Source organism: Rhinopithecus roxellana, chromosome 9, assembly GCF_007565055.1.
Source record: "Rhinopithecus roxellana isolate Shanxi Qingling chromosome 9, ASM756505v1, whole genome shotgun sequence".
NCBI classification, from domain to species: Eukaryota; Metazoa; Chordata; class Mammalia; order Primates; family Cercopithecidae; genus Rhinopithecus; species Rhinopithecus roxellana.
In genome coordinates, this window is record NC_044557.1 from 103362891 (window position 1) to 103376965 (window position 14075).

General features: G+C 38.0%; 1 protein-coding gene across 7 annotated transcripts in view; it reads right to left on the bottom strand.

The window, feature by feature from the left end:
• The window catches only part of TBC1D31 (TBC1 domain family member 31), a 78729-nt gene that overhangs the window by 16089 nt on the left and 48565 nt on the right, over positions 1 to 14075 (bottom strand). For 5 of the 7 annotated variants that reach the window (XM_030937471.1, XM_030937468.1, XM_010363878.2 and 2 more), the window contains 7 exons: positions 13563 to 13696; positions 8449 to 8582; positions 7951 to 8130; positions 5797 to 6029; positions 5070 to 5222; positions 3959 to 4094; positions 123 to 215 (listed from right to left, as the gene is read on the bottom strand). In XM_030937471.1, the coding sequence (XP_030793331.1) occupies positions 123 to 215; positions 3959 to 4094; positions 5070 to 5222; positions 5797 to 6029; positions 7951 to 8130; positions 8449 to 8582; positions 13563 to 13696 (1063 nt within the window). The remainder of the gene's footprint in view (positions 1 to 122; positions 216 to 3958; positions 4095 to 5069; positions 5223 to 5796; positions 6030 to 7950; positions 8131 to 8448; positions 8583 to 13562; positions 13697 to 14075) is intronic. The other 2 variants (XM_030937470.1, XM_030937469.1) reach the window with 1 other exon arrangement.

Here is a 14075-nt window from a genome sequence, read left to right on the forward strand (position 1 = left end):
AATTCCTTAGCTCAAGTGATCCTCCTCCCACCTCAGCCTCCCAAAATGCTGGTATTACAGGTTTGAGCCACTGAGCTTGGCCAAAACCTGCTTTTCTTATGTTGGAAATAACTGAATTATACCTTCTCATAAAGTCTCTTTTGTGATTCGAGTTCCAGCTGTCTCATTTCTAGGTCTCTGGCTGTGGCAGCAATTTCTCGATCTCTCATATATACCTATGGCCAAACAACAAACTGTGAATACCAAAAAGAATTTACAAAATAATTTTTAATATACTTAGTAATCCTGTAATCTGAACGACCTACTAACAGTATTTAAAATAACAGCAATCGGGTTTTTGAAACCAGAGTAGCTGACAAAGATTAATACTCACTGCAGAATCTAGGAATAATCTCTCAGTTAAAGTGAAGTTTAATTTAAAAATAAAAAGCACAATACCATATGCCCATCTACTCAGACTGGAAGAACAGATAGCAGTTCTTACAGTATTACAGTAACCAATATCATGAGTTAGAAAAACTTAAGCAATTTAAATCTGGGGTAGATAAAAATATAACATTTATTTAATGCTCTTTTTGACTAAACTTCTCTACTTTTGTAAGTTTGGTTTGACAATTACCAATTCTAGGTTTACATTTCTTGCAGATGGTTCGACCTGTGTGTGTTCTGCTCCAAGTGAATTAATTTAGAGTTCGCCTATTTCCAAAATTTGATTAGTTGGAAGCTTTTTATTCCTATATACTAGAGGGTTTGCGTATGGGATATGGCACTCTCTAGAGACTCTTAGAAATGATCTTAGATATAAGGTGAAATGTTAGATATTGTCATTATGGTAAAAGACATGCTATCAAATACCTAAAATAAGAGAAACAGTAAATGAGAACATAGTTGGATGTGCAAACGTATATATCCAAAGGCTAAAAGAGAAACATGGACCAGGACCAGCTCAATTTAAAGAGGTTATTAGGAAAGGAGCTAGCTCAAAGGTGGGGGGAAGCTTGATTGTATGAACTAAGAACAGTAATAATGACAGAAAGTGGAGGAGAGGTATGGCATAGCAAATCACACTTTTTAGGAATTTCAATTACTGAGCTCTTTTGCTTATGAATTTTCAGAGATACAAACAGCTATGTACCACAGCAAAAACCGATCGGCTTTGTTTGCTGCTAACAGATGTTCACAGTCACATGTACTTGTCATTTCAGATTCAAGCAGCCTTTCCTGCTAGAGCCTGAACCATGAGACGAACTTTTGTGGTTTGGCAGGGTCAGAGCACAACATCAGAACAGGCAGCTGGGAGGACAGGAGGCTGGAAAGGTAGGCAGAGGCCAGATCATGTTGCTGAAAGGAGTTTATAGAATCCTTGGACCAAAAAGTGCCGCCTCCTGTTTCAAAGGGGTTTGGAATAAAGACATCAGAGTTCTGAGCTTACTTTGTGGGAAGAACATATACTTTTCTACAGTAATGAAATATCAATCTCATTCACTAGACGAGAAAATTAAAAGAAATCTTGGATTTTGAAAACCAATTTAAAATTAACAAGCTTTAAACAAAACAAGTATGATGCTATAAAGAGATAATAGATTTCTAATACATATGAATTAAAAATACTTTGAAAGACTTAGGCCAGGCGCCTGTAATCCTAACACTTTGGGAGGCTGAGGTGGGCAGATCACTTGAAGTGTGGAGTTCGAGATCAGCCTGACCAACATGGTGAAACTCCGTATCTACTAAAAATACAAAAATTAGCTGGGTGTTGTGGCAGGCACCTGTAATCCCATCTTCTCAGGAGGCTGAGGCATGAGAATTGCTTGAACCTGGGAGGTGGAGGTTGCAGTGAGCTGGGATTGCACCACTGTACACCAGCCCAGGTGACAGAATGAGACCCCGTCTCAAAAAAAAAAAAAAAAAAAAAAAAAAGGCTTAAAAAATACTGAGTATTTTATCAAAACTAGGCTTGAAACTCTAAATTAGTGCATAAATTCAGTGCAATCCTAATAAAAATTCCAATGGGATTGGGAGAGGTGAGAATTCCAAAAGTGGAAACAATTCTTAAAGTCTATTTGGAATGATAAACATTTGAGAATACTGACAAAAACTCTGAAAAGGAAGACTAATGAGTGAGAATTAGGACTAGTTAGTAAAACACTTCAAAGCTACTGTCATTCAAACAGTGTGGTACTGGCCTAGGAATAGAAAAAAGCAAGGAAGGAGATCAAGTATGTAAGAGAATTTAATATGTAAAAACCATCGGTTGGCAAATGACTTGGCTAATAGTCAGCAAACGGTGTTGGGACAATTGACTTGCCTTTTGGAAATAAGTAAGCTAAGCTGACAGAAAGTTAAGTCTAACTTCACAGAAAGATGGACAAATGATACAAATATGTAATGTGTAATTCTACAAATGGTAGATAAGTAACAGAAAAGATACTTAACCTCACTAACAATAAAAAAAGGCAAATTAAAATAGACTATTTGTCATCTATCTGCTTGGCAAATATTAAGACTGATGCAGTACAACTGACTATACTAGGGGATGGGTACTCTTACGGTCTTAAAATAGCTTAAGCCATTTCATTTTTAGAGAACAATTTGGCATAATTTAGAAGTTACTCAACAAAAGTATGTGTGCAAGTAAAAAGACTTTTATGATGTAGCATGGTTGTTATTTGCAAAACACTGCAAATAACCTAAATGTCCAATAACAAAGGATTAAATAAGCTATTCATTCAATGGAATATTATACAACCACAAAAAAGAAATAGATACACATAACAAATATGAAAAGATATTCAACATATGTAATTTTAAAAAGCAGGTCACAAAAACAATGTATAATGAGAATAATCCCATTTTTGTACAAATATAGGAAACCATGACTATAATTACTCCTCTATCTATAGAACATACCTGAAAGGCTATATAATTAACCTTTTTTTTTTTTCTGAGACTGAGTCTCGCTCTGTCACTCAGGCTGGAGTGCAGTGGCGTGATCTCAGATCTCGGCACACTGCAGCATATGCCTCCGGGGCCAAGCAATTCTCTGGCCTCAACCTCTCGAGTAGCTGGGATTACAAGCACCTGCCACCAAGCCCAGCTAATTTTTGTATTTTTAGTAGAGATGGGGTTTTACCATGTTGGCCAGGCTGGTCCCGGACTCCTGACCTCTGGTGAACCGCCCGCCTCGGCCTCCCAAAGTGCTAGGATTATGGGCATGGGCCACCGCACCTGGCCAATTAACCATTTTTTAAAAGTGTTTCTCTGGGGATGATATGAGGACTGATGGAGAAGGTCCATTTTTAATTCTATATATTTTGTACTGGAAATTATTTTTACACTGGCCACAGATAATTTTTACATGAAAAAAGAATATGTCCCCTAATTAAAAATTAACTGCCAGGCATGGTGGCTCACGCCTGTAACCCCAGGACTTTGGGAGGCCAACATGGGCAGATCACCTGAGGTCACGAGTTCAAGATCAGCCTAGCCAAAATGGTGAAATCCCATCTCATGAAAAATACAAAAATTAGCTGGGTGTGGTGGTGCGCACCTGTAATCCCAGCTACTTGGGAGGCTGAGGCAGGAGAATCGCTTGAACCCGGGAGGTGGAGGTTGCACTGAGCTGAGATCACACCACTGCACTCCAGCCTGAGCAACAGAGTGAGACTCCATCTCAAAAAAAAAAAAATTAACTTAATGGCTAACTGATACTGATATTTCTATTTTTAGAGAAACAGTCACTAAGGACACTTGACTAATTTTCCTGGCATTTCTTAAATATTTAGCCATTCATGAAATACAAAAGAGAATGAGAAACGCCAAGGGGAAAATAAAATTAAAGGGGCCATTTAGCATTCATGGTGGACTCTAAGAATATTATTTAATTTGAAGGTGTTCATTACATTTAAGTGAGAGTAAATGGAGATGATGTATGAGAACTAAGGTAAGAATAATAAACCTTTCTCCCAATTTCATCATCCAGTCTTCTTAGTTCCATTTCCTGTTGATCTTGCTGAAGCTTCAGAAAACGCCTTCTTGCAGCATCTTGTAAATGCATTTCCTTTACTTTCAGCTCTCTTTTCACAGCAGCTAGCCTTAAATACAAAATACATCAAGTGGAACAAATAAAGCAATTCCTAATATGACTTAGCTTTTTCATAACAAGTCTACCATGCCCATCATTTCAATACAATTGATATCCGTTATCTGAAAGAATGCCAGAACTGCTCCACCGTTACCAAAGATGATGTATACTTATGCTTTGAGAATTTTAGCAGAAAGCTCACCGGCTCAGTTCAGTAGTTCCTTTTAACCCACACTCTAAATCTGTTACATAAAGTTCCATCTAAGAATATGAATCAATAAACACAGAAGTGAGTTTCCCAACAATTGGGCTTAGTCTCAATGTTTATCCCATAACTTTACTTAATTTATACATTTTACCTTATTAACATACTTTTATGTATTTATTTTTAAGTTTTTTCTTTTTCTTTTTTAAGAGACAGGGTCTCACTATGTTGCCCAGGCTGGCCTTGACCTCCTGGGCTCAAGTGGTCCTACCTAGTAGCTGGGACTATAGGTATGTGGCACCACACCCAGCTAACACACTTTTGAATATGCATTTAATACTAATTCCCCTGTCCTCCAAAGTGTTAAATGAGTAATGACATAATCATTTTATGTTACAATTGTCAGGTCACACAGGTATGTTTAAAACACAATTAAAAAAATTATACTCCACTACAGGTGATGTACCCAGCACTCTATGACAAAGCATTTCTGCCCACTATAGAATAATGTTTCTAAATAATGTCCTTCCAGGAACATTAATCCGTGCAAATCTAGATTATATTCAGTATAGCTTTAGAATTACATTTTACTACATAGCAATTTTTTGAAAAGTGGTATATAAAGATTCTTTTTATTAACTTAATAGTTGCTTAGTAGAAATGCTACAGCTGGGTAATCCTATATATAATGTTGTTCCTAAAATGAAAAAATGAAAGAGCATAAAAATTATTCAACCATTTTATATGTCCAGATTTGTTTTTTAAAGGGATAACACATACCTCTGTCTTTGTTGTATGATTTTCTCCTCCTCTTGTAAGAGCATTTCTCTTCTTGTTTCTTCAGCTTTACGAAGCAGCTCCTGTTTCTGGTACCAAGCTTCATCTTCAACTCTTTGCTGGTCAACTTCAGCTTGCATATCTTCAACTGTCTGCCTTAAGTAGGTAATATTAGTATGAAAACACAAAGAAGAAAGCTAAGTAATTTAAATCCAAGAATCATCAAAACACAAAATGTATACCGATTAATGTATAGTCCATTTTGTTTCCATATGCAAGAATTAACTATCTTTAATATTTCCAGCCTTCAAACCCTGATTTTACACAAATACTCATAATGTGAATGTATTTTTCTTTTTTTTATTGAGATGAAGTCTCACTCTGTTGCCCAGGCTGGAGTGCAACGGCGTGATCTCCGCTTACTGTAACCTCTTCCTCCTGGTTTCAAGTGATTCTCCTGCCTCAGCCTCCTGAGTAGCTGGGACTTCAGGTGCGCGCCACTACACCCGGCAATTTTTTGTATTTTTAGTAGAGACGGGGTTTCACCATGTTGGCCAGGCTGGGCTTGAACTCCTGACCTTGTGATCCGCCTGCCTTGGCCTCCCAAAGTGCTGGGACTATAGGTGTGAGCCACTGCGCCCGGCCAAATGTATTTTTTCATTAAAACTTTCTTATTATGTTTAAAACACATTTTGTTGTATCAGAAAAAGAAAAACTATTCCATAATTACCTCTCTCTTAAGTAATCCAATTCATCATTCCTTATTCTTTCTCGTTCTTGTGTCTGATAGTCCACAATAAACTTTGGATATTGATTAAATACTGGATACTGCCCTTTTGTCAGTGCAACAAAAACATTAAGCATGCTGTCTGGATGAATGTCAGTAGGCGTGGTCTCCATGAGATGATAAACTTGTCTAATCACAACATTTATATCCAGGTTATTCCGATGGTGAAAAAAAAACTGTAAGAAAACTTGGTGTTTAAATCGAGATTTACCAGACAAATCAATTATGAGGTAGGTAGAATTAAAACAAGAATTTTTTTAAAAAGTGAATCTATATTTAAGAATATACATTTTTTTTGTAAATTCATTAAAGCTTTTCTTTACTCAAGTTTTACAATGAAGACAATTTATTTAAAAAATGTAACAGAGTTTCACAATCATAAGAAATTCTGACATAAAATTAAAAAATGAAGGCTTTTAATACAAAAGAAAAAGAATGCTTCAACAATGGAACATACTCTGCTTGGATTTTTTTTTCTTCAAAATCCAAAATAAATTATAAACTAGCCTTTGAAAATAAATTAGCTTGATTCTTTTTTTTTTTTTTTTTTTGAGACGGAGTCTAGCTCTGTCGCCCAGGCTGGAGTGCAGTGGCGCGATCTCGGCTCACTGCAAGCTCCGCCTCCCGGGTTTACGCCATTCTCCTGCCTCAGCCTCCCGAGTAGCTGGGACTACAGGCGCCCGCCATCTCGCCCGGCTAGTTTTTTGTATTTTTTTTTTTAGTAGAGACGGGGTTTCACCGTGTAGACCAGGATGGTCTCGATCTCCTGACCTCGTGATCCACCCGTCTCGGCCTCCCGAAGTGCTGGGATTACAGGCTTGAGCCACCGCGCCCGGCCATTAGCTTGATTCTTTAAAAATATCTGAAATGTTTCCACATTATCTTGTTTTGCCGGAAGATCCAAATTAACGCATCATGGGATCATGAAGTAAAAATAAAGTTTAATCGGACAGTAACCACTAAATAGGTAACACACACACACACACAATAACCCAACTAATTCATCTTGTCTACCAAAAGAGCATCTACTTTTTATAATGATCTTAATGCTTGCTTTCAGACACTTTCCTGCCAATTCTCAAAATTCTCAGTTACCTTTTGCATGTGTATAATAAGCATTCAGACTATTTAAGACCAGATAGGTCATGATAAGATTATGCACAGAATTAACAACACTCTACCTGTTAAACATCCTTTATAAAAGCAAAAGGCAGCCGGGTGCAGTGGATCACGCCTCTAATCCCAGCACTTTGGGAGGCCGAGGCGGGTGGATCACCTGAGGTCAGGAGTTCGAGACCAGCCTGGGTAACCTGGTGAAACCCCGTCTCTATTAAAAATACAAAAAACTTAGCTGGGTGTGGTGGTGGGCACCTGTAATCCCAGCTACTCGGGAGGTTGAGGCAGGAGAATCACTTGAACCTGGGAGGTGGAGGTTGTGGTGAGCCGGGATTGCACCATTGCACTCCAGCCTGGTCGACCTGGTCGACAGAGGGAGATTCTGTCTCAAAAAAAAAAAAAAAGCAAAAAGCACAAATCCCAATATTACCATGATTCTTTTCTTAAGCTATAAGACTACTAGCCTGCTATAATTGCCTGCTTTATTGTCTATAAACTGTACACGGGTAGGGATGTGGTCTAACTTGTTATCCTTTATATTCCTACCACCTAGCACCAGTGTCTGACATATAACAGGGACTCAGTAAATAAATGGATCTTTCAACTGAAATAACTGATATGGCCTGGCGCAGTAGTTCACTCCTGTAATCCCAGCACTTTGGGAGGCAGAGGTGGGTGGATCACGAGGTCAGGAGTTTGAGACCAGCCTGACCAACATGGTGAAACCCCATCTCTACTAAAAATACAAAAATTAGCTGGGTGTGGTGGTGCGCACCTATAATCCAGCTACTTGGAGGCTGAGGCAGGAGAATCGCTTGAACTCGGCAGGCACAGGTTTCAGTGAGCTGAGATCGCGCCATTGCACTCCAGCCTGGGCAACAGAGCAAGACTCCGTTCTCAAAAAAAAAAAAAAAAAAAAAAGAGAGAGAGAGAGAAATAACTGATATTTGAGAACCTTCTGTTAAGAACAAGGATCATTACCTCAAAATCATCTTTAAGATTACAGTTGAGCAGAGGCACTCTAGAACATATGTTGTAGGCTACAACAGTCATCAGAAGGAAGGAAGGATGGTTGGAAAAGATATTATCAAACAGTTTCAGCCACTCCTCTCTTGTCAGCACTTCCGAGAACACAGTTTCAAGAAGAGGCCATGCATATAGCTAAAACAGATAAGGAAAAATTTATCATTTTTCTAGGGAAAAGTAAAAACAGAGTCATTGGTAATATTACCTTACATTTGATTTAAGCTATGAAAATCATATTAAATACATAATTATGAAAATAACTACCTTAATTTGGACCCTTCTTTACAGACTTTCAGGAAGGCAGTTTAATGAAGAAAAAGAATGGAATATTGTTAAAAACACAACATATAGTATGCTTTTTATTATACTCCTTCAAGAAAATACTGTTTATATCAGAACCAACATTAGCTTACAAAATAAGGCATGTTATTCTGAAAACCTTATGCTTCTTACCTGGGAAGTTATATCATGATCTATGAAGTGTTGCAGCAGTTCCTTGTCATGAAATGCCAAAACATTTTCTATCATACTAAGAATATTGATAGGAGGATTAGGAAAATATTCAAACCAGTGTTGACACCAATTGACTATGAAGGAAAAAAAAGAAATGTATCTTTAAGTATCTTTCTATGTTATCAAAAATCCTTGCAATTCTTAAATGTATCCAATCTTTATGTTCCCAATATGGCCATGAATAATAAAAAATATAACTCTTTATATTATATGACATCGATTTTAAAATTCTATCATGCTAACATAGTATGTTTATAGAAATTTTGCAAATTTCCTTACAGTAGTCAATGAAGAAGTGTTAATTAAAACAAACAAACACAACTTCCCAAAATACTCCTGATGGCATCCTGGCTTCTGACTCCTGCTTTGTTCATCACCTAATTAACAAAATGATCTTTTTAAAAAGGGCCCCTATTAACCCTTCATTAAATGTAATCAACGTTAGCATGCCAGGCTCCTCAAATTTACTAAAATTCATATGTAACCAAAATTACAACCATATGTAACCAAAATTGTATATACTGTATCCCTTAATCCCTCAAACGTTATAATGACAATAAAAATGTCCTCATTTTGAGGAAATGACTGATTGTTCTATAACCATGGTAATAAGGAATAACCAGTAAATAGTCACCAGGACTGGTTTCATATCTAATTGATCATTGACAATTTGTTTCAGTAAACTTGACTTGAAAACCAACCAATCTGGCTGGGTGTGGTGGCTCACGCCTGTAATCCCAGCACTTTGGGAAGCCGAGGCAGGCAGATCATGAGGTCAGGAGAAAGACACCATCCTGGCTAACACAGCGAAACCCCGTCTCCACTAAAAAGTACAAAAAATTATCCAGGCATGGTGGTAGGTGCCCGTAGTCCCAGCTACTTGGGAGGCTGAGACAGGAGAATGGCGTGAACCCAGGAGGCGGAGCTTGCAGTGAGCCGAGATCACGCCACTGCACTCCAGCCTGGGTAACAGTGCAAGACTCCGTCTCAAAAAAAAATAAAATAAAATAAAAGGAAAACCAACAAATCAGTAACAGTGGCATTCTTTGAAAGTCAGCTAATCCGAAGTAGAATAAATTCAACTAACCCTAAGGCTGACTTTGACTCACTTGCGCTCTGTAATCACTAGAACCACCCACATATTGTTCTTAAAACTGTATATAAGACCATCAGTTTGTTTTGTTCCATAAGACTATGTTTAATCTCTCCTTTACTTAATTTTTAAATTTTTTTAATTTTAAATATTGAGTTGTAGATTCATCCTTTGATAATAAGATCTCCTATCTCAAAATAGCAAAAGAAGGCTTTATCAACAGAATACTAGATTACAGTGGTTTATAAGAACTTTCCAATTCTGGAGTTCCATTATTTCACTTATTATTGATCATTTAAATTTGGGTTAATAATGAAGTCATAAATAAAACCTTGCAAAGACTGAGCTTTAAAAAATATTTCAAATTCTCTGCAGCTCTCTTAATTTTTTTTTTTTTTTTTGAGACGGAGTCTCACTCTGTGGCCCAGGCTGAAGTGCAGTGGCGTGATCTCGGCTCACTGCAACCTCTGACTCCTGGGTTCAAGCGATTCTCCTGTCTCAGCCTCACAAGCAGCTGGGATTATAGGCACCTACCACCATGCCCAGCTAATTTTTTTTTTTTTTTTTTTGTATTTTTAGTAGAGACAGGGTTTCACTATGTTGGCCAGTTTGGTCTCGAACCCCTGACCTCAGGTGATCTGCCTGCCTTGGCCTTCCCAAGTGCTCGGATTACAGGTGTGAGCCACTGCGTCCAGCCTAGCTCTTAATTTTAAGAGGAAAATATGGTTCAGCAACTGAGTACCTATTATGTCTCAGACACTGGCAGTTCTGAGAATTTAAACCACCACACATGCACCCAAAGCCCTGATCCTTACAGTCTTCATTAAGAGAGCACTGTTTTTCATTAGCAAAAGGATATCCTACTACATACAGTAACCATCTGCCTGCTCTTAAGTATTTTTATTCTGCTTTGATGCACCACAAATGCATGGGTAGAGGACCTAGAGAGAGAAATGACAGATAGCAAAATACAGAGAAATGATAATCGTGTGGAGATTCTTTGCTAAACCAAAAGACTTTATGTCTTGTCATAAAAGAGACTCCAGTGTCTAAAAAATACTTTTACAAATACATTCCAAATTATACATAGATTTGACTTTTCCTTCAAAATATCTTCTAAGTCCCAACTAGGCTAAAAACCTAAAAGCCAAAACAATGGCATATCCCAGCAGTGCTAGTATTTAGCTGAAGTTCAGTACATTTTTTTATTTTTTTTTGAGACAGAGTCTTGCTCTGTCGCCCAGGCTGGAGTGAAGTGGCCCGATCTCTGCTCACTGCAAGCTCCGCCCCTCTGGGTTCATGCCATTCTCCTGCCTCAGCCTCCCGAGTAGCTGGGACTACAGGTGCCCGCCACCACGCCCAGCTAATCTTTTTGTATTTTTAGTAGAGACAGCGTTTCACAGTGGCCACCAGGATGGTCTCAATCTCCTGGCCTCGTGATCCGCCCGCCTCGGCCTCCCAAAGTGCTGGGATTACAGGTGTGAGCCACCACACCCGGTCAGTAAATTTTTTTAAATTGTGCTTAAACTTAGAAGCACAGGATGTCAACAAAACAGTTGCAACTTTTTTGTTGTTGCTGTTGTTGCAATTATAGAGTGGTATTCAGTTAACAAAACATTTATTTTGTATAAGCTACATTAGAGAAAATTGAAGATGAAAAACTACTATCCCCATACAAAATAATTTGTGCTGTGGATTAACAAAAACTCGCTTTTAAATTTCTATGCCAATTTATAATCCCTATAGTGTACCAAGCAAAGTTAATCTTATTGAAAATATCACCAGGACAAGGCTATCTAAAGACATTCAATAGGGTGTTAGCCATATAAAAAAAAGACACTGTACAGTTTAAACAAATGTTACACAGCCTGACATTTCCATTTTTTTCTTTAGAAGAAGTGAGTGTGTACAGGAGTGTTAAATGCTTTATAGACAAGAAGAGAAACCTGTGCTAGAACCAATTTATTCATTATCTTCTTCATCTTTCTCATCTTCCTTTTTCTTGCTTTTTTCAGCCTTGACGGTTCCCATTTTTGCTGCATTAGGCTTTCCTTTAGCTTGGTATGCAGCAATATCCTTTTTGCATTTTTCCTTCGGCTTTGCAGCCCTCTTGTCAAAAGGCTGCTTGTCATCTGTGGTGGTGTAGCTCCACGTCTCTCCTGGTTTCTTTGCAGCATCACCAATGGATAGGCTGGATGTTCTCCTTTGATTTCAAGGCAATATTAAGAACAGAACAAGAAAAAGGCCAAAGGAGGCCTCTTGTGAGATGCATTGGGATCCTTTAACTTCTTTGTTTCCCCTTTAGGAGGGATGTAGGTTTTGATTTCTTTCATGATGAAACTTGTCTGCCTTTGCCATGTCTTCAACTTTTCTCTTCTCTTTAGCAGACATGGTCTTCCATTTCTCTGAAGCCCTTCTGAGAAAACTCTGAGGTGACTGGAGTATCTGGGTGCTTCTTGTGCTTTTCCTGGCAAATCTGCACGAAGATCGCAGGTGATGACATTCTGCCTCTCAGCTTCTTGGAATTGCCTTGCTAATGTTTCGTTCTTTTTCCTCAGTGAGGCAGAGTCACCCAGTATCCATCAGACTCGCACCTGTGCCAGTGGAGAGCACAGGGCAGGTCGTACCACACTCTTAAACCACTGGATCTCGTGTGAACTGAGCGAGAACTCGCTTACAACCAAGAGAATGGTGCTAAGCCATTTATGAATGATTCACCCTCATGATCCAATACCTCCCACTAGGCCCCACCTCCAACATCAGGGATCACATTTCAACATGACATTTGGAGAGGACACACATCCAAACCATATGACAACCCTTTTGGGGAATCAATTATTCACATTTTATGACCTGTTAACACCAATTCTGGGAATCTACCCAAAGGAAACTATTATGTTTGTATGCAAAGATAGTTATAACAGTGTTACTTTTAATAGATAAAATGCCGGGTGCGGGGGGTGGCTCACGTCTGTAATCCCAGCACTTTGGGAGGCCGAGGTGGGCAGATCACTTGGGGTCAGCAGTTCGACACCAGCTTGGCCAATGTGGTGAAACTCTGTCTCTACTAAAAAAATACAAAAATTAGCTGGGCGTGTGTGGCAGGTGCCTGTAATCCCAGCTACTCAGGAGGCTGAGGCAGGAGAATTACATGAACCCAGGAGGTGGAGGTTGCAGTGAGCCGAGATAGCACTGCTGCACTCCAGCCTAGGTGACAGAGTGAGACTCCCGTCTTAGAAAAAAAGAGGTTAAAATTAGAAACAATCTAAATATCCAAGAAGATTAAACTAGTACATGCACATTATGTAATAATGGCCAATAAAACTGTTTATGAAATTTATAAAAATAAGGGAAATATATGTAACATGAAGTAAAAGTAGTACAACAACAAGAAACTGCTTTGAAAGTATGGAAAAATTAGAAAAATAAAATTCTTGCAGTTGTAGAATACATAAATGATATATCTATAAGATGAAATACTATATTATGCAGATTATGCAGACAATAAATTATTATTATTATTATTATTTTTTGAGATGGGATCTCACTCTGTCTTGCCCAGGCTGGAGTGCAGTAGAGCAATCTCAGCTCACTGCAGCCTCTGCCTCCCGGGTCCAAGTGATTCTCCTGCCTCAGCCTCCTGAGTAGCAATGCTTTATAATTATAACAGTTCTATGAAGAGTAACTGTCTTTCAGTAAGTGAAGGATCTGCTTCATTCTTACTATCTAAATCCAGTCTGTAATATCTTTTAAAACTTAACTATCCAAATTTTCTTCTAAATAAAAAGGTTTACATATAAATGCTTCAATTGTCTATTTTATGTTTGATACCTTAGTGTTTCACACTTTCGTGGCTTAAAAGTAGAGACATCTAGAATTGTTAAATGTTGCAAAGGTGCAAAGACATCAGGAAAATGTATAAGAATCCATTCTTGATCTCATACTTAAAGTATTTACTTACTTATGAGAGTAGCAATCACTTCAAAACAGATGAGTTGGTTGTTCTGGAATAATTTTACGAATGGAAATGCCAAGAGTGGAAGATACGGTGTGTCACTAAAAATGACAGACCAGTGAGCTAATGCAGATAAGGTTCTGTGAATAAAATAACTTAGTATTAAAATTTATTTGAATAAATAACATATTCACATGATAAAAATTTGATACAAAGTATATTTGGTGAAAATTCTTCCTTGTACCCCTATCATCTAGTTCACCTCTCCAAAAGTAATCACTGTTACAAACATAAATCCTTTCTTAAAAAACCATAAATGGTAGTATACTATAAAAATTGTTCTGTACTTTGCATTTTTCGATTAATGATTAATGGTATCTTGGAAATAGTTTATATCAGTATATGCAGAACTTCCTTACAACATTTTACAGATGGATACGATAGCTTTGTACCCATACACCTTCATTTCTTCTTTTTCTTTTGTGTTCCTGACACAGGGCCTCGCTCTGTCACCCAGGC